The 18711-nt window shown below is 48.6% G+C and overlaps 1 protein-coding gene across 1 annotated transcript in view; it reads left to right on the forward strand.

Moving 5' to 3' along the window:
• The first annotated feature begins 4303 nt into the window (after nt 1-4303).
• The window catches only part of LOC142999318 (voltage-gated inwardly rectifying potassium channel KCNH7-like), a 42523-nt gene continuing 28115 nt past the window's right edge, over nt 4304-18711 (forward strand). The window contains exons 1-2 of the mRNA XM_076148811.1: nt 4304-4379; nt 5264-5494. Coding sequence (XP_076004926.1) covers nt 4304-4379; nt 5264-5494 — 307 coding nt within the window. The remainder of the gene's footprint in view (nt 4380-5263; nt 5495-18711) is intronic.

The raw sequence follows: 18711 nt of genomic DNA on the forward strand, positions 1-18711 counted from the left end.
GGAAGAGGAGGGAAACAGCGTGGCCTCAGACGGCTGGAGCGCTGCCAGGGGTTCTGACAACAGTACAGTAATGAAGAGGAGGGATGGAGCCGCCGGAGGAAGAGGAGCTCCACAGGGACCCACGCTTAATAGTTAGACAGTCTGGGAACATCAACCTTTCGCACACTGACAAGACACAACACACATTCACACACACACACATTTACTCATACACACACACAGATTTAAAGGTAGATGCACACACACATTCCTATTGTGCACTTGCATACAAACAAACACCTACATATGTGCTGTAACTAAACTTCTTTCTTGTTCAAAGTTTTGATTCAAGAAGTTATTGACTAAATGTACCTGTACACCATCAGGTCCATTGATTTTCTGTGTACAAGTATAAGTCACGGTTTGGTTCCTGTCAGTTCATTTATTCATGAGTTGCAGCACTTTTTGAAGGATAAGCCACGCCCCCATTCCAATCTGGCATTCAAATACAGCCAAACAGTGAGGGGAAATGTCGGCCTTGGCGGAGGTACTAGGGATTCTAACCCTCAATCCAAAATGACCTATACCTCCAGTCAATAAAATACCAACTCTAATCTAAGGGCAGCAACACAAGTGCACTGCAAACATACACACAGATTCACACACACACACACACACTCACAGAGTCGCTCTTTTTTGACACTTCAACAGTGTGTGTGGAGAGACGAGGGCATGTGCGTGATGACACACGTCTGGGATGACACCTCGCAGGCATTTAGCTGCCACGGCGACGGTGACAGAAGACAAACGCCACCGAGGTCGTTTCATACCGCCGGTATCTCCCAAGTGACGACGAGGGTTATCGTGGACACGCCAACACCGCGTCACCCGCTGCGTATTTCCCACGAACCCAACAGATAGCGAGACGGCAGATGAGAAAGGGTGAGACATTTATCTGAAGCAGTGGAAAAAAGATGGACGGGTGAGAAAACGGCGAGGAGCCAATGGCGCCCTTGGATAAACTTCCCGTCACTCTCCGTTGTCTTGAACTCTGTCCGATACGTCTGTTGGGAGAGATTACCGTCGAGGGGGTGTTTGGGTTCTCACCATGCGGTCTTTACTCCGCCATCATCATCATCATCATGAAGCTCAATAGTTGCGTTGGATGGCAAACCGACACCCTCACGGATGTTGTAGCCGCACGCTGCTCCTCCTCTCCCCGGCAACATCATTCATCGTAATAGTCTGACTTTACGGCTGCCAGGGGAAATCACGGCTGGTTTGTGTAATTAGCCATGTTCGCTTTCTCGCCAACTCATAAGCGAGTTTAGATTCTGTGGCGCAAACTCAATGCTAAATTCTGCGCTAGATCACTTTCGCTGTCCCACATGGACGCCCTCGCTCCCTCGCTCTCTTGCTTCCCCGCCCTCTACCACGTCACTTCCGACGCGTCCAACCCTGAAATTCCAGCCCTCCCTTCCCCTCCTCGTGAAGAATGCCGGCCTGTCAGGAGCTGGCGGCGTTTGGCGTAAGGTGGTGTGTGTAGCGAGGCCCCGAGCAAGGTTACACTCCAACACTAATGACCAATTTTCTTCCACCAATACATCATAATGATGGTGATGATCCCATAGGGCAAAGTTGTAATCATTCACCTGCTGACTCAGCACCAATTATAAGGTGGCTGCTTCAGTTCCATCCTCGTCTCATGCAAACTCTCAACCACCAATCACGTCCTTGTGTGATCGATTGGTCATCACTTCCTCTCCTGTAATGACTGCGAGCTCGGTTTGTTTTGAAGGATTCATTCTGTTGACGCTTCCGACTGACTTTGCTTCCTGAAAGTTTTCCATACTTCACGATGAAGGAGCGATCGCTTGGTTCCGCTTAATAATAGAATCGAGCTTGAATTCATCACCACAGCAAACACATCTTCTGAAATGGTTCCAAACCCCCCGGCTTTACCTCCACCACTCGCATTGTTTGACTTCCACTTAATTATTCATCACTCCTTCAACAGCATCTTCGGGATCAAACCCAATGTCCTTCTCCTGCCGTGAGTCATAAAAGCAATCTAATACCAGGCATAAATAGATAAGTGATGTTCCAGATAAACAGAAAGTAAATACAATCTCACTATTTACAGCTGTCTGTTCTTGTAAACCGACAGCGTCTATCAAATCATATAGACTAAGATGATTTTGTCACTTGAAGATATTGTGCTAATATCATCTTCCCTCCTCGCAACCCAGGTTGAGTTTGAGACGAGATTCAGCCACTCAAGAGACGAGGTCATTGAAGGCTGCGGCGACCGAGCCGATATGCCGCAGGTTTTTATCCGGATCGACATGCCGACTATCTCCGGGTATTAAAGTGGGGGAACTGGATCGGACCTGCAGCTCCCTGAGTGCAGATTAAAAAGCAGAGGAGCTGTCCAGCGTGCTGAAGCACTGTGGCTTCTAAATACTTCGCCGCAGCTCCCATTCTGGCTCCCCCGAGAACGTCTGGTGGTTCAACCAGCAAAAGCCAAAGTCCACCCGTACAGTATCTCCACATATGAAGAGGTTTATTTGTGGTGTTTGTGTGCAGGGACTGCTTTTCTTGAGGCCACACATCACCACCAGCTGTCTATTCACAGCATATAAGGAGCTAAACACAATTAATTAATGCTGTCACTGGCTTTAATGTGCATATGACTTAAGGGCAGGCCTACCCTTTACTGCTATATGCCGCTGTGAGTTGTGCTTGCTGTATAGAGCAGGGGGTTGGGGAGGGGGGGTTGTGACAGTGTGTGTGTGTTTGTGTGTGTGTGTGTGTGTGTGTGTGTGTTGGCCTTCTACATCATACGACATCATAATGCACAAACAGACTCACTCCAATGATTCCTTGCAGGAAATAAAGACCTAAATCTGTCTGCGTCTGACAGGGAGAAAATGGTAAACAGAGGCGGCTGGTTCACACACTGATGGTGATGTAAAGACCCCCCCCCCACCACCACCACCAACCACACCCCATCACATCCGCAACACTTTTCTCAATGGACAAGAGCTCAGAGCAGCACAGCTGTTTTCTTTGCATGTGTGTGTGTCCGACACCGATACAGATTATATGTCAGCAATGTCAGATGTCAAAGCCCCCCCTCTTATTGTGTCTGTTTAAACACATTTTCTGTCCTGTTGAAGTGCCTGAAGCAACATACTGAGCCCCACCAGCCCCTGGTTTCTATCTTTGTCACATCTAAATTCAAAAATCGTTCAACATCAAAGCGATACAGAAAAAAAATCACTATGCTGCTCACTTATGTTGTTTCATCTTGAAGTGTTTTGAGGATATTTAGCTTTTAACAGCACAACACACGAAAGCACAAATGCAGTGATCGATTTTCTGCGCAAAAATCGCGACCTTTCAAATAAAAATTGTAAACTTTTCAACAAAAAATCGTGACCTTTTCGAAAAATCGTAGCACCGTGACGCGGAGGCGCTGACCGCGGTCCTGGTGCTGATAAACCTGCGTGACGTCACCCTTCCCTCCTCTATCGCAGCGCGTGGAGCAATCACAGGTGTGCTCTAAAATGTCATCCGGGTACTCTTGGGCAGCGTTAAGAGTCCTCTCACTCTGAACACGCGTATACGTGGAGAGGTAACGCGTTACTCTGTGAGCCGTTACCGCCTCAGCCTATCAGCTGCCCGCGCCGCTTTGTCTCCCCGCGTCCATGTGGCTCCTATCTCTCTGTCAGCCTCGCAGCCATTGGTCTCCGGCACCATCACTCTTCCTTTCACAACAATAGACCCGCACACACACACACACACTCTGACACACACACTCTCACACACGCAGCGCTTTCGAGGAGTCGACGGTGAGATGTTGGTGAAGCCGCGGGTTACGCACTCCTCTCCTCCGCTTCCTCTGCTTCCTCGCTGCCGCTGCTTTTTCTCCTTCATCTCCTTCTTCTTTTTCTTCTTCTTCTTCACGTCGTGCCAGGAGGAGCGCGGCGGAGCCTTTGCGATGCGCTCGAGCGCGGACGCGTCGGAGTTGAAATAAGGGGAGAAGAGGAAGAAGCGGAGGAAGACGTTCGCTCACGCTCCGAGGATGACAGACTGGTGACAAAGGACAAACCGGGGAACAGGGGGAGAGCCGCGCGCGCTGGCTTTACGGTCGTCACCGGCTCCAACTTGACAGAAGAGGCGTTTGTGTTGTTGGCGGCTGGGGGGGCGGGTGAGGAGGAGGAGGGGGGGGGCCGGGCTCTCGCGGGGGGGGGGAACCTGCCACCTTATTGTATTTTATTTTATTTATTTATTTAATCATCATTGTTTTCTGAGGAGAGCCATGCCGGTCCGGAGGGGTCATGTTGCGCCACAAAACACGTTTTTGGGAGTAATTATTCGCAAATTCGATGGACAAAGTGAGTATCTCCTCTCTCCCTACTGTGTGTGTGTGTGTGTGTGTGTGTGTGCTCTTTGTGCTCTTTGTGCGTTACAGGAGGAATATCCCCGCGTGCCTGCTTTAGTCGCGAGGTCGTGATGTTTGTTGTCGGTGTTATTTTCAGACGCACGCGGCAATCAGGGGCCTTTGTAACTTAATATGTCCTGTAGTTTTGGCCGCAGCTCCTCTGTTTGCGCTCCGCCGCTTCCATGGAGATCAGTGCAGCTGAAACAGCCGCATGTGAGGCTTCATTTACTCACTCACTCACTCCCTCGCTCCTTTATTAATAAGACCCCCCCCCTACACACACACACACCACAATTAGGAGCCACAGTTGTGCTTTGTTGTCATAGATTATTCATCAGCTCGCTTTCACGCCACGCTGGAGGCCTATAGAATGAAAAGGAGTCACCAGGCTCAGTCAGGTTGTAAATCTGGATTTGCAGCAGGGAAACCAGCTTCCCCTCGCCCGTTCCTCCTCCTCTCTGTGATCAACATCCCAAAGCTCAAAATAGCTCCACAAATACAAAATTATATGTGCAATCATCTCTCTCTCTCTCTCTCTCACTGTCGGGATCAATACTGTGTTGGCCGTGGTTGTAAACTAGTTCTGTCTGCCCATGAAGTTTAATTCCACACAGCCACAGGAACAGCTGAGCTCTATATTTAGAGGTGTAATTAAGGATAATCATATGTAAACATGGTCTCCTCACCTTTATGTTTCAGAACATCCAGCTCCCATTAACTGTCTTCTTATTCCTGTTTATTTATTGTCTCGTATTTAAAGAATTGACACTCACATGGTTACAGTAATTAACTCTCTCCTGCCCTCCCCCAACCTCTCGTCTTCTTCGCTTCCAACAGATAAGAAATTCATCATCGCCAATGCCCGGGTGCAGAACTGCGCCATCATCTACTGCAACGACGGCTTCTGCGAGATGACGGGCTTCTCCCGGCCGGACGTCATGCAGCGGCCGTGCACCTGCGACTTCCTGCACGGCCAGTTCACCAGCCGGCACGCCGTCGCCCAGGTGGCCCAGGCGCTGCTGGGCTCCGAGGAGCGCAAAGTGGAGATCACCTACCATCGCAAAGACGGTGAGTGCCGGCGACTCGGGCAGTTTGCAACTACGTGGGCCTGTGAGGCACTTTGGGGTTGTTAGGAGTGATGAGTGGCGGCGGCGCGACTCTCCAGGCCCAGTTTGCTGCCTTTTCTGCGATGTGTTTTGGTACTTTCCAAGACTGAGCTGCTCTCAGGGTCTTGCCGAGGCTGCGTGTAATGTCTGCCACCCCGGGCACAGAGCAGGTGACTTTTAGGTCTGAGTCTGCTCAGTGTAGAACATTCTACCATGGCAAATCACCGCGCTCCCCCCGTTTAGATCCCTGAGGGGGAAATATAAGCTATGAATGTTTCCTTGCACTGTGAAGTCCAGAGTTGAAGCAATGCTGAGTGGCTGGCAAGCAGTTCATTAGTCTGCACTGGATCGGGCAAACTGCAGGATGTAGCTGCCTTCCCTAAAGAATAATGTGCACATAGTGAGGTGTGTGCTTTGGCCTCTTATCTGATTCTATTTAAACACACACTCCGCCGGCAAACGAACAGCAAATGTCAGCACTGCTAGATTTGACAACACACTAACCTGTATTGGTTATCTGAAGCTTTAAGTGTAATCGACTGGCTTACTTGTCGCACGCAGCTCGTGAACTCGTGCAAATCGCGACATGGACTCGGCGTAACAGCAGTCGTTGTTTCAAAGGCCGACGGGGCAAACGTCGAGAGTGAAAGTGGAAACCTGCCCGGGGTTCCGACGGAAGTCAGGCGGCGACCTTTAACGACAGCATAGGAGCCATCAGTTTTTGACGTAAAACTGATGGAAACATGACAAGATTGGTGACATTTGACATCCAGCCTCCATCGGCTTTAGACTTAGCCGCTGCGTGGAGACAGGTGCCAGCGGCTACGATAAACTGCAAGCTCCTTTAAGGAGTAAATGTAAGATTCTAGAAATGAAAAGCTTCTCCCTTGTTACATCTCTGCCTCCACAACGAGCTCAGGCAGGTTTGTGAACGGCTAATGGTTCTCTTTGCTTGTAAGCCTGGTCAAACGTGGTCTTTTATTCCAATATTTGAGGTTTTTGCTTGAATTTTGGTGGAAACATGAAATTTGACAGTGGCTGAGACTCGACTGTCCAATTATATGAATGAAGAATGAAACTCATTGGTTCGGGCGCTCACCTGCAGGCTGCTTTACCCAATGAACTTCTGCGGCAAGATTTGACATTTTAAAACCACATTAAACCTGCTTACAAACGATGCTGTAAGCGTTTGTGGAGACCAAACCACGTCTCAGGTGTCCAGAAGACAGAAAAACCCGACTGAGTGAACCTTCTCCTGGCCTGTCAAACTCCATCATGGCTCTGTTCCAGTTCCACTACGTCTCAAACACGGAGTGAGCGAAGCGGTTTGGCTCCGCCGCAGACCCGGCCGTGAGGCCGGAGCGCCTCTGCGGGGCATCGACCCGCTGAGCAAACAGCATTAATGAGGACACAAATACCTTCATGTTGCATTGATCTTCAAAAGCGGTGCGTCGCGAGAGAGTATGGAAGGGAGGGGGAGGATCAATGGCGGCCGGGCGTCCTCCATCCCTCTCTCCCCTCTTCTCCGCCGGCCGACCCACAAGAGACTCGGATAAAAAAGAGCTGGGAGGGCTTCTGCCTGTCAGACCCTGCGGCAGGGGAAAAGGCCTCATTACCATCCTGTATCCTGCAGCCTCTAATTACCTCCGTGTTTCCTCTCACCTGACACCGGAGGGAGGGGAGGAGGGGGGGCAGTCGCAGACCTCTATCAATCCTTTAACAATAAGCCAGAATGAGTCGTGGATAATCCTTTTATCCACTCTTTATAATCCTTTATCAAGCAGCGATCGTGCGCCTCGGCCACTTTGAAATATTTATTAGTGTTTTCTATGCACTTCATATATAACACACACACACACACACACACACACACACACAGCTGTCAGCCCCTCGCTATCTGTAGTCCCTCGTTTTGGAATTCCAGGAGGAGTTCAACTGCGGCAGGCTCCTTGTCTTCTTCGTCTTCTCTTCTAATCCCGTGACCCAGGGTCCTTTACAGCCCGTGAAGGATTTCCTGCATGTCAGCACAAACTCTGGCAGCTTCTTAATGCGTTATGATTTGTGTCTCCGGCGAGCTGATCGGCCTCCTCGCTCTTGCTCGCGTCCCTACGACCTTCTCACGGCTGAAACCATGGCGCTCGTCACAGATGACAGATTTGACTCTCTCTGAACCTGCAGCTCTGGACTCAGATGCCTTGCTCGGGGGCCCTGCGTCTGCGTTCATTCTGTTATCACCGCAAATATACCATCAGCCAAGTCTAAGGCACTCACTTTAAAAATAGAGTGACACGTTTGTGTTATTCCTGCTTTATGCCGCCACCATCCCACATATTTTTGCACTTTATTCATGATTTCTATTCATAAGTATGAGACGCAACAAACCTGTGTGAGAAACAAGGGAAGCCAATATGGATAAAGAAGAGTGTGTGTGTGTTGTCTGTGTATGCAAGCAGGATGCCTCATAATAAATATGATGTCACCGTTGATGACCTGGTGATCTGTGGGAGGGAGAAGCAGCACAGACGTGACTGAGGGGCTGTCACCAAAAACGCAACATTTGTTTGCAGGTGGGAGCAAAACTGAGGAGACCGGAGGGATAATAACCACTCTTCTTTATGTGGGCTTACAGTGAATGCTGGAGTCCTGCCAGCAGTTTGGTTGGATGGCTAGTTTATTCCTCCTCCCTGGCGTGCTTTTGTAAAAGATAGAGACGTGCTCCATTTGAAATGCAAAGGCTCAAGGCGATAAATTAGCCAGCGGGAGGATTTGCAAGATGTGACGATCGTCTGCCGGCAAAACAAAACTTTGAAGCTCCATCTGTGTGAGATTCCAGGTTCGTCCTGCTTTTTCGACTCTCCTCACAGATTCTCTGGCCGACAGATCGTCCCGCTCGCGTATCCAAACAGAGTAGTCACAACCTTTCGCTGAGTGTGTGTCTGTTTGCGTGTCAGGAAATCCTCAAGCTCAGCAGGTCAAAGCTCTTACTTGTAAACTAGCAGAGCGAGACAGATTAGACTCAGACTCATTACTTTGACTGCTTCTTGGTGCTATTTTACTCACAAATGCTCCTTTGTTGGCGAGTCACACTTCGACGTCACGGCGTGCATGCGGTGGAAGCTAGCAGGGTGAAATGCTGCATGCTGGGGGGGTAAGGTATCCATTATAAAAGTCAATATCACACATCCACACACACCGCAGACAGTGATAGCAACTATACAAACATTAGGATGAATTGATGAAGCCATCGAGTGCATGGTTCAGTTACAGCGACATCAAATATTGAATTTATTGTTGAATTATTTTGAAGTAAAAAAACAAAATGTTCACCGTGTGATGTCACGACTCAGAGGTCGCGCCAGGGGCAGTCGATTTCTATGGATTTATGGATTTATGAAGTCATTATTTCCATATCCAAAGAGGGGCCCGTTTACAGCAAATTCTAGGAAATCTAAATCTCTCTCTAGAGCTGGCCAACTATTTTTGTCCAGCTCTGCACAGCACCCTCTACTGTCTTCATGATCTCCCTTTAAATTGCTTGATGTAATTGCAATAGTAATTGTTTTGTGTGTGTCATTTTCATCATTTTCAATTTGTATATAGCTTTTTTACGATGGAGCTATGCGGGCCCCCTAAGGAAGTGAGATACAGACAGATTTCTGGGGGCCTTAATGTGTGCAGAACATGTTTTAGACCTCTAGCTCAAACCCAAAACCCACTTAACCCAAACCCAAATCCAGCACCCTGTGAGATGTCCTCTGAGCAAAGCCCAACGCCGTGTAGGACGATGATGTGACCCTGTGCTTGTGCTTCTCCAGAAGTGGAGATCTGCCCGCTGCGCAAACAAGATAAGCTCCGCACGCGTATACGGTCAAGCTGTCCGCCCGGAGACACGTGCATGGATGGACACGGAGGAGTGAGGAAGGTGACGCAGAGAGGGAGAGAGGAAGCACAATTAGGAAGGAACGTGCAGGAGGGCGAGGGGACGCGTGAAGGAGGGATCGCCCAAAAATATATGACTTTGAGAGGCTGAGAGGAGTCACACGTGAGAGGGAGCATCAGATTCCAGAAAAGTCCTTCTGAATTGGATGGGTCTGTCTCGACCTGTATGGACGTGTAGGACACATTAGAATAAGCTCATTAAACTGGCCTGATTGTGTTCTATTTGTGGGGAACGGTGCTTGCGTGTGTGAGTTTGAATGTTGCGTCGAGCTCCCGTCGTCTGTCCTCAGCCGTGGACAGACACCGGCATAGACGCCAGTAATGAGTCTTTTCATCGTCTTTCCCCTGCTGCCATTTACAGGACGAAGCAGATTGCTCGCTATTGTAAACTTGAATAGCTTTTTTTCTTTAACGAGATGTAGACATTCACCTTTTGACACGCCTCGCTGTCGCCGACAATAAATCTCGGTTCCCTGCAGCTGATTCCCACCCCCCCGCCAATCAAACCCTCACCTCTCCATCTGGATTAAAGCTGTCGGCCCTGTGCAGCGCTGCGCACAAGTCGCGTTGTCCCTGGCAACCGCTGGAGAAGCCTCCATATATCACTGTAGCTCACAGATTCATCCCGCTGTGTCTGCCTACAGGGCTCGCAACTGGAGAACAGGACAAACTCGCGCCGGCCCGGCCCCGCCATTAAATGTAAAATACGAGTCAGCCCGACCGCCAAGTACGATCAATCCACGGGAAGCTGGGGCGGTGTGACGCCACGAGCCGGTTCTTAGCACCTTTTAATGACAGCGGAGGTTGTGTAATGTAAATGACGTGATGCTTGAGGGTCGTGATCACTTTAAATCCTAGAAGATAAACTGCAGATTTGGACTTTTACAGTCTGTTTCAAGCCTCAGGTCTGCGCCTTAGTGATTCCATATGGAGCAGTAGATTGAGCAGATCATGACTCATTCATGTGTTTGCACTCTCTCGCTCTCTCATTATGCTGAATAAATGATGCCATTACATGTCATTCGCCATGAAAGATGCATGAGTGCCAGCATTCCTCATTTGCTAATGGCAGGAATGACAGAAAATAGCAACAAAATGGCGAAGTGAACAACCATCCAGACACGCTGATTGATTCAATGTTTGGTGACGGTCAGGTTTTGATTAGATTTGGTGCTTTGGTGGCATATTGCTGGAATACACTAATTCCAATCAGGCATATGTATCTTGTAATAGAAGGTTGGCTTGGATTTGCTGTGTAGTTAGAATGTCTGGTGGTTTTAAAGGATCCATTCTCACATGTTCCTGTATAGAACATGAACATCTGGCTCTATGTGTAATAAGAACACAGAAATCAATAACCAATTCCTTGGGTGCCAGTCACCCCTGCGTTGTTATTCTAATGGGTTGTTCCACACAATCGCAAATACGTGACTCCTCATCCATCACTTCACGCTGCGTTGGTTCGGTGTCGAGACGTCGCCGGTGTTTCCGTGGGGATAGACCCCAGGGCATTCGCCAGCAAAACCAGTTAAGAACCCGACGCCGAGTGCTGTCGTTGACGGATTTTCTCCGACTCAAACTGGTGATTTCTGTGCAGACGTGTGATCATTTCACGCTCGCCTGGCCGGAACGGCTGAGAGCAGACATTTAGGGCCGTCGTGTGACAATTTCACTCCACTGAAGCAATGCAAATGAATTACGTTCAGGCTTAGCAGCACTTCCACACAGGAAGGATCGCTCAGATTTAAGAATTAATTAATTTAAAGATTAAATATTTGCTGATATTTTACCCAGGATCCACGCGTCTAAACCTGCTCTACTCGTTAAAATCTATTTGGCAGGCACGAGCGCACGCCACTGTATAGATGTAGGTCATTGTGGATGTTGGATCTATGGATTAAGCCCGCACGCGTTGCCATTATGCGACAGTATTACCATCACCAGACAGCCGCCCCCCCCCCGGGCATCTCTCCACATCCTCCCACCGGCATCCCACCTTCCACGTCTGTGCGTCGGATGAGGGGATGAAGACGATTCCGCCCAGATTATACACCCGTGTAAATACACGATTTACGGCGGGTTTAAGACAGCCTTGCTTACAGTTAGAAGGTTTATTCATGAGCGCGGTGAATCCCTGCCCTCCCCTCCCCCTGCTCCCCCCCTCCTCACCCTTTCACTCATTCACAGATTAGACGTGCAGGCAGCAGCTGTGAATGATTCGCCAGTTCAGCTTTTTCTCATTCATTGGATCACATCCCGGTCTGATCGCTTTCATCCACGTGGCTTGTTGTTATGACATTTTAAGTCAATATCCCTACATGCGGAAATTAATGCACAGCTGAAGGTCTTGGCACGCTGCCAACACAACACGTGACACATCAGCCACAACAACATACAGGCGCTGTATATAATGGGTTTGTCTTTGGCGGGTTGTGGTTGTATGCTGAGACCTTGAGTGTGTGCATGTCGTTCTGGAGTCTCTAAGCGACTCTACGCTCCTTAGAGGCGCAGCAGAGGAGCCAACGCTCGACAAGGTCATTTCGCTGTTTGTGCAGATGTTCCAGGCCCCTGTGGGAGTCCGCGTTTGACCCTGGCGTGACCCAAACCTCATATCCACGGGCTACAGTTGATAGAAATTGCACTTACGCAAAAAAACAAGATGGCCGAAGCAGGGATCAGCACTTTGTGGTGCTCACAGAGTCACTTTGACGGAGATTTGAATCAGTGAAAAGCACTCAGAGTCAGCGAGCCAGGGAACGACCCCGCGGCCACTGGCTGCTCGCATCATCGGCACGCGTGGCCGCAACCAAGAGTGACGCGGCCGTGTTACCGAGGCACGGCAGCAGCGCTGGTCCGCACGATTCCTCACTGTCAGTTCTAGTTCCTCCTTCATACACACACTGTCCCGCCGAGACAGGCGACGGAGGACGACGGAGCAGATGGAGGAAATGCTGCTTGTGTTCGCACCAGTGTTCAACAACAACCACGGAGACACAACATCTTGGAGTTTTAACACTGAAACCACAATCTTTCTCTCACTCCACTTTACTATGCAACAAACCAAAATAAGATAAATCAGCGAAAAATATACTTAGAAAGCTATTTCGGTGGAGATCAAACAGTGTTATTTCTATATCCAAGTCCGGTTTGCTTCACCATCTGTCAAGTATTTATTTCCTGGCACATCAATATTGATAAACTCTGTATTTATGGCTCCGTTCACAGTTTGATGGCACCTCTCAGCTCAGATAAAGATCTCCAAGCTAAGATAAGCTTTTTATCTGACGGGACGGCTTTACCTGTAACTTTTTCCAGACTTTTAATGATCTTAAAAAAGCAATTTAGGCGAGTGAAGAAGTGAAGCGTGGTGCAGTTCTTTCCAGATGAGATCAGGTTTTATGTGATTACAGTGGAAATACAGGCTCATGACGACAAACCTGACTGGGGAAAGTGATAGTTTGAGCAACGGAAAGGTCAAATTCCCGTCTGCATCATCATCGGCTGTTGTAATGTCGTAAAAGCAGCGATGATGTCGGTAACGGCGGCGAGCTTGAGGAAACATTTGGGGAAATCGATGAAGGAAAAGGTCGAACACTTGTCTGAATAATTTGTTTTCCGCTCACTTCTGCTGCTGCGGCAGAAAATAAGCTTTTCCTCTCGATGTGTTTGCCAGCTTTGTCGCCTCTCGTTTGTGTGCGCGAATATGCAGATGACTCGACTAAATCCAGATTAATCACCGATCTCAGATATTAAACTGGTGATTGACTGCAGGAACGCTCGGACGTACTAAACGGCGTCACAACGACCTTTTACCAGGCTGTCGATGGTGTGCCTCACGCCGTCTCCCACGCGGATGATGGAACGGGAACGCGGCGACCTTGAGATCCGCGGGGCTCCCAAACATTATTATTCTCCAATTAAAAGTCTGTCTCCTCAGATAATTGGCGACAACGCTGATGCTATCAAGTCCTGCCAAAAGTCGTTAGGTGGCAACAACATCGTGGACATTTTTCTCATTTTGTGCCTTCCGCATTCATTTTGCGTCCTTGGTTTTTAGAGTCCTGTGGTGGGCGATGATGGCTGCCTGCAGATCCCGTAAAGTTGTGGTGTGTAATTGTTTAAAGCCTACAGGTCTGATTACGTCGTCTCACACGGGAGTAGTGACTCACTGCTGACACATTTAATGTGTTCAGCCAAAAAATGTAGTGAAAGTCATTTAGCGAGTTAACCAGGCGTGAAAAGTAACTTTCATGTGGTAAAGATCTGCAGGAACTATTCTTGTTTATGGTGACTTGTTGTTGTTGCGTGTGACCTTTGGCTGACAGGACGCACTCTTGAACCACTAGGCTGGATGACATCATTACCTCAGGGATTAGGACGCTGACATTACAGTTTAATGGCTTTTAGTGCAATCCATGTTCCTTGGGGGCAGAAGGTGAAGAGGTCCCTCATTTAACATTTTCCTGTCTTATCCTTCATATCAACATTTTGCGAGGATCGGGAAAACAACATGGCAATGATGACGAGTGACAGTGTTTCACCCGTCATCCAGACACGCTGTGCGATGTCGTTTTGCTGACCTTTTCATGTGTTAAGTCAAAGAACAGCGAATAGAGGCGCAGCGGCGAGTGACTCAGACGCGCTGACACGTGGTGTTGAGGTCGGAGCGAGTGCCGTGGCTTGATTTGATGACAATTAGCGGTGCCACGGCGAAGAAGATCCCTGCCGAGGTTCTGACAGTTTGACAGGGACAGAGAGAGAGAGGGAGAGTGGGAGAGAGAGAGAGAGGGAGAGAGAGAGACCCTCGAGCAGTCCAGCACCAACGAGCTCCCTGCTGTCTCTAAGTTCAGCTCGGCGTCACTCACACACACACACACACACACACACACACAGACACACACTCGGGCATGCTTTGTATTCAGCACGGACATAACGTGTGAGCTGCAATTTAGGATCACGGCGCTCCTGGCTGTGTAAATGTCTCTAAATGAGGGCGATCAAGATGCCCATATGCTGCTATCCCACAATCACTGTTAGACAAGACCTGCCTGTGAAAATAGTGTGTGTGCATACGTGTGTGTGTTTGTGTGTGCTTTACCTCCCCTTTGCCCAACGTGAGCATGTGTAGCTTAATTATTGATGGTGGAAATAGAATCTAATGAAATTTCCAACATCTTGAAACTGGAACTCGTCTTGCCGCCCTCAACAATTCCTATTGATTCAATAATTTAAATTATCTCGCCTTGTGTTGAGTGCAGCCGCCGCCGCCGCGCACAGGGAATCCCTGCGGCCTGACAATGTGATGCCACCGCTTTTAATTAAAGGAGACATTTAGCGTTATTTGTCTTTCGATTCAGGCTTTGACAGGATTCATGGATTGCGGCATCAATGATTTCCTCCTCTACAAACTCTCGCATTGAGCGGCGCATCGATTGATAAACGATGAGATGGATTCCCGCTGTTAATTTCGCTAAGGCTGGAGTGGAGTGAAAGAGAGAGGACAATGTGAGACGTTGGCCTCTCCAGCAGCTGTGAAGAGCCCTCCAGCTTATATCAAGGATGAACCGATGTAACCTGGATCGACTGTACTTAATATAACTTTGGGACGAGGTTGGGTAGGTGGGGAGAGGAGGAGATAGGTAAGGCGAGGTGAGGAGATGTAGTAATTTCCTGTATGTATGTGTGTGTGTTTGGGTGTGTGTGTCTAACGAAGGCTCAGCTCTGTGGGAACAGTTGGTCGACGGATCAGTGCAATATCAAGAGTGTCTGTACCTGAACTCTGCCAGCGAGTCCAAGAGCGCCACTTCTGCTTGTCTTGTGATCCAAAACCCCGCCCCCTCCTTCCCCCCAACAGTGTCACATAACACCAAAAGAAGTCATGCGTGAAAAGTCACCTTCATCGTGTCCATTATTATATTATAAGTTGGATCAGTAGGCCGCGTGTGTGCGTTTGTTGTGAGTTTAATAAATGGCGAGTCCGAGGTTGGAGCAGAGACCCAAAGAGGTTGATGATGGAGGTGACTTAAACGTATGGATACATATCTGAAACATGACCCTTGTTACTGTACGTTGATTTACGAGGGATTAAACCGACACCATGCAGGCTTTGGTCTGATCTGAGGTCCTTTGGCACATGGCGAGATGGCACAGGTAGCCAACACAGAGTTGGCTGCGGCGAAGTCACGCCGCACTGTCGCCCCATCTGTGTGGCGACAGATTAGCAGGTAGGGCCTCCCTATTAATCCAGGCAGGGTGGGAAGGAAAGGAAGCCGAGTGGAAAATGTTTAAATCGTTGAGATCCACACGCTCCACTCGGGCTCAACCGCTCGAGGCGCAGCCACTTCCCAAATTTGACAGATTTATTGGCAAACTTCTTCGTCTCTTTCATCTCCATCCAGCTCCCTCAGAAGAATCAGAAATCCCCAAAACTGAACAGATTGTGTTTCTGTTTCTGTTTCCAACTGTCGACCAGTGACGGCAAGGAAGGAGTCGTGCTGAGTCGTGGTTTTGTTCTTCTCCAGAGGTGTTTTTTGTGCCATTTTCGCTTTGGTTGAAGTTGCTCCTAATGCGTTTCAAAGTTGCTTCCCCTCATTACGCCAAGCAGTGTAAACCAGCTCCACTCTACTTGTAAGATTCTGCTGGACAGAGAACATCCCGCTAATTAATGCTGCTGGCAGGCTGTGTGTGAGCTCTTGTGTGTGTGTGTGTGTGTGTGTGCGTGTGCTAGTGCCTCCATCCTCCTCGCCTGCAACTGAGATCAGCGAACCTCGTTAGCGCTCGTAGCAGTTTAGTGCTTCAACTGAGAAATGTAAATGTTATTTCTGTTTGTGTGTGCTCCCGCCTGTGTGTGTGTGTGTGTGTGTGTGTGTGTGTGTGTGTGTGTGTGTGTGTTTGTGTGTCTCTTTGACCCTCTGCCAAGGCAGGGAGTGCAGGCAGACGGGCAGAAATTTGCATGGGCAGCAGCAGCAGTGACGGTCTGTTTGATCTGTCCACTTATAACACATCAGGTAGCCTTCTTGCAGAGAACCTGGCCAGGGTGACAGATGTACACACACACACACACAGAAAGAGAGAGAGAGAGAGAGAGAGAGAGAGAGAGAGAGAGAGAGAGAGAGAGAGGGACGCAAAGACATACAGTATATGCAATAAATATGTGATAAAAACTGATTTCTTTCATACATGTTGACTCTTTTGGGCTTTGTCGCATGTTTATGCACACACACGCACACGCACACACACACACACACACACACACTGTACATTGTCAAACCCACACACTGAATCCCTCTCTCTGCCTTTTCTCTCTTCGACTCACTGTCTCTTACTGTCTCTTTCACACACACCTACGCATCAAACACACACACACAAGCACACACACTCAGCAGTCCCCTGTCGTCCCTTAGCCCTATATGGTTGAGACACACAAGCACCTCTTATTACCTCTCTCCCTCTCGCTCTCTTTCACACACACACACACCAGCCCCCTCTCATTCTTCTTTTGCCAAAACAACCCCGTCCATTATGCTTTCTTGAACATAATACTTAGCTCCTATGAATTATAAATGCCTATGGATTCCGACCGGCTTATTTTTAGAGCTCACATATGCCTGCCTGAACACACAGACACACACACTCACACACCCGCACGTACCGACACAACGGTGCGCTCAACATACACATCTACACACACTCACATGCACAGAGATTACTTTACAAAGCCGGGGTTGTGCCTCCTCGTCAGGCATGCAGAGGTTATCGCGTGGGTATTTGTGTGTGCGTCTGTGTGTGTGTGTGTAGGCTGTGCACGTGTGTGAGTTCTGTCGCTGCCACAGAAGGGGCGTTTGGTCATCATGAGCCTTATTTGAGTGTGTGTAGTGAGGTTGTAGAGGAAAATGGATGCTTAAGGTGCCATTTGATGGTGGATACAAAATGTAAACAGTTGGGTTGAGTCATCCTGAGGTTGAATCTGACTGATACTCTCTCTCTCTCGCTATCTCTCTCTCTGCATGGTTTCCTTTCTCTTGCACAACTTTTGGCTTTTGTTAAACGGTTTGTCTATATGTGTCAGCGGCGTGATGAAGGGGGCGCCCTAAAGCATGCTGGGATAGACGCCAAGCCACCCGCAAACGTGATGGATGGACGGATGGACGGAGAGAATCCATTGTTTCCATTTGGGCTGTGACAGGATAATGGGATCGCTGTTTTAAACACAAACGTATCAATATCTCCTGCTTTGGACATTAATGATCCTAAAAAAAGTTGATCAATCATTCAGAGAACTCCATTTTGCTCTCCAGTAGAGTTGCGGTGCAAATACACTATGTCCCTTTCACTTCATTCACAAAACAAAACAAGCACAAACAAGTGGAATGTATGCATTTATAACACACACACACCCAGATGCACACACACACACTCCTCATGAGTAAAATTAATGGCTCCGCCTGCTGACCATGACACTGATGTAGTAGTCGGGGCGGCGTACTGCTTAGCCCAGCGGAATCAGGGCTCCCAGGTACATAAATCAAACCCCACTGTGGTGAAACAGTGGGGTTGTGGTATAGTAGTATAGTATACAGTTATAATACAATATCTAAATACATAGCACTATTACTGTGTGTAGTAGTAGCCTCCAGTAGTATATTAGGAATGATTACTTTGTGTGTGTAGGTGTGTACAGGGAGTTCAGACACATTCCTGGAGTAGCATCAGATTTACATGAGTGTGTTTATGCAGGCGCGCGTGTGTGTTTGTGTGTGTGTGTGTGTGTGTGTGTGTGTGTGTGTGTGTATGTATGTGTGTGTGTCTGTGTTCCCCCCAAAAAAGAAACGCTGTAGGCAGGGGCCCTGCTGGTCGAGCTATAAATAGCACCCTGGTGACAGCAGGACTTAGAGCCTAATGTGAGCGAGAGGATTTTCAAGAGATGTCCACATTCATTATTTACTGGTTGATATACATGCCGTCTTATTCAGGCACCAGCATGTGGGCGCAAAACTGATCAATAAATTAAATCAATCTGAGACGCCTCTCGCCCCAGTTCCCCTTTCCCCCCTCCCCCAATAACCTGGCCGTTATTATTTCATCTGACTCTAACAGGAGACAGGTGGTGTAATCGCCCAGACAAAGACACACATACACACACAAACACACACACACAGTGGAGCCGAAGCAAAGATCCCGAGCCCGTCACGCTCCCCCTCTGAAGCCACTGTTATCTCTCTGCAATCCTCTCATGACTGC

This window comes from Genypterus blacodes, unplaced genomic scaffold (assembly GCF_046128005.1).
Source record: "Genypterus blacodes isolate CSIRO-AG114 ecotype Tasmania unplaced genomic scaffold, CSIRO-AGI_Gbla_v1 ptg000043l_1, whole genome shotgun sequence".
NCBI classification, from domain to species: domain Eukaryota; kingdom Metazoa; phylum Chordata; class Actinopteri; order Ophidiiformes; family Ophidiidae; genus Genypterus; species Genypterus blacodes.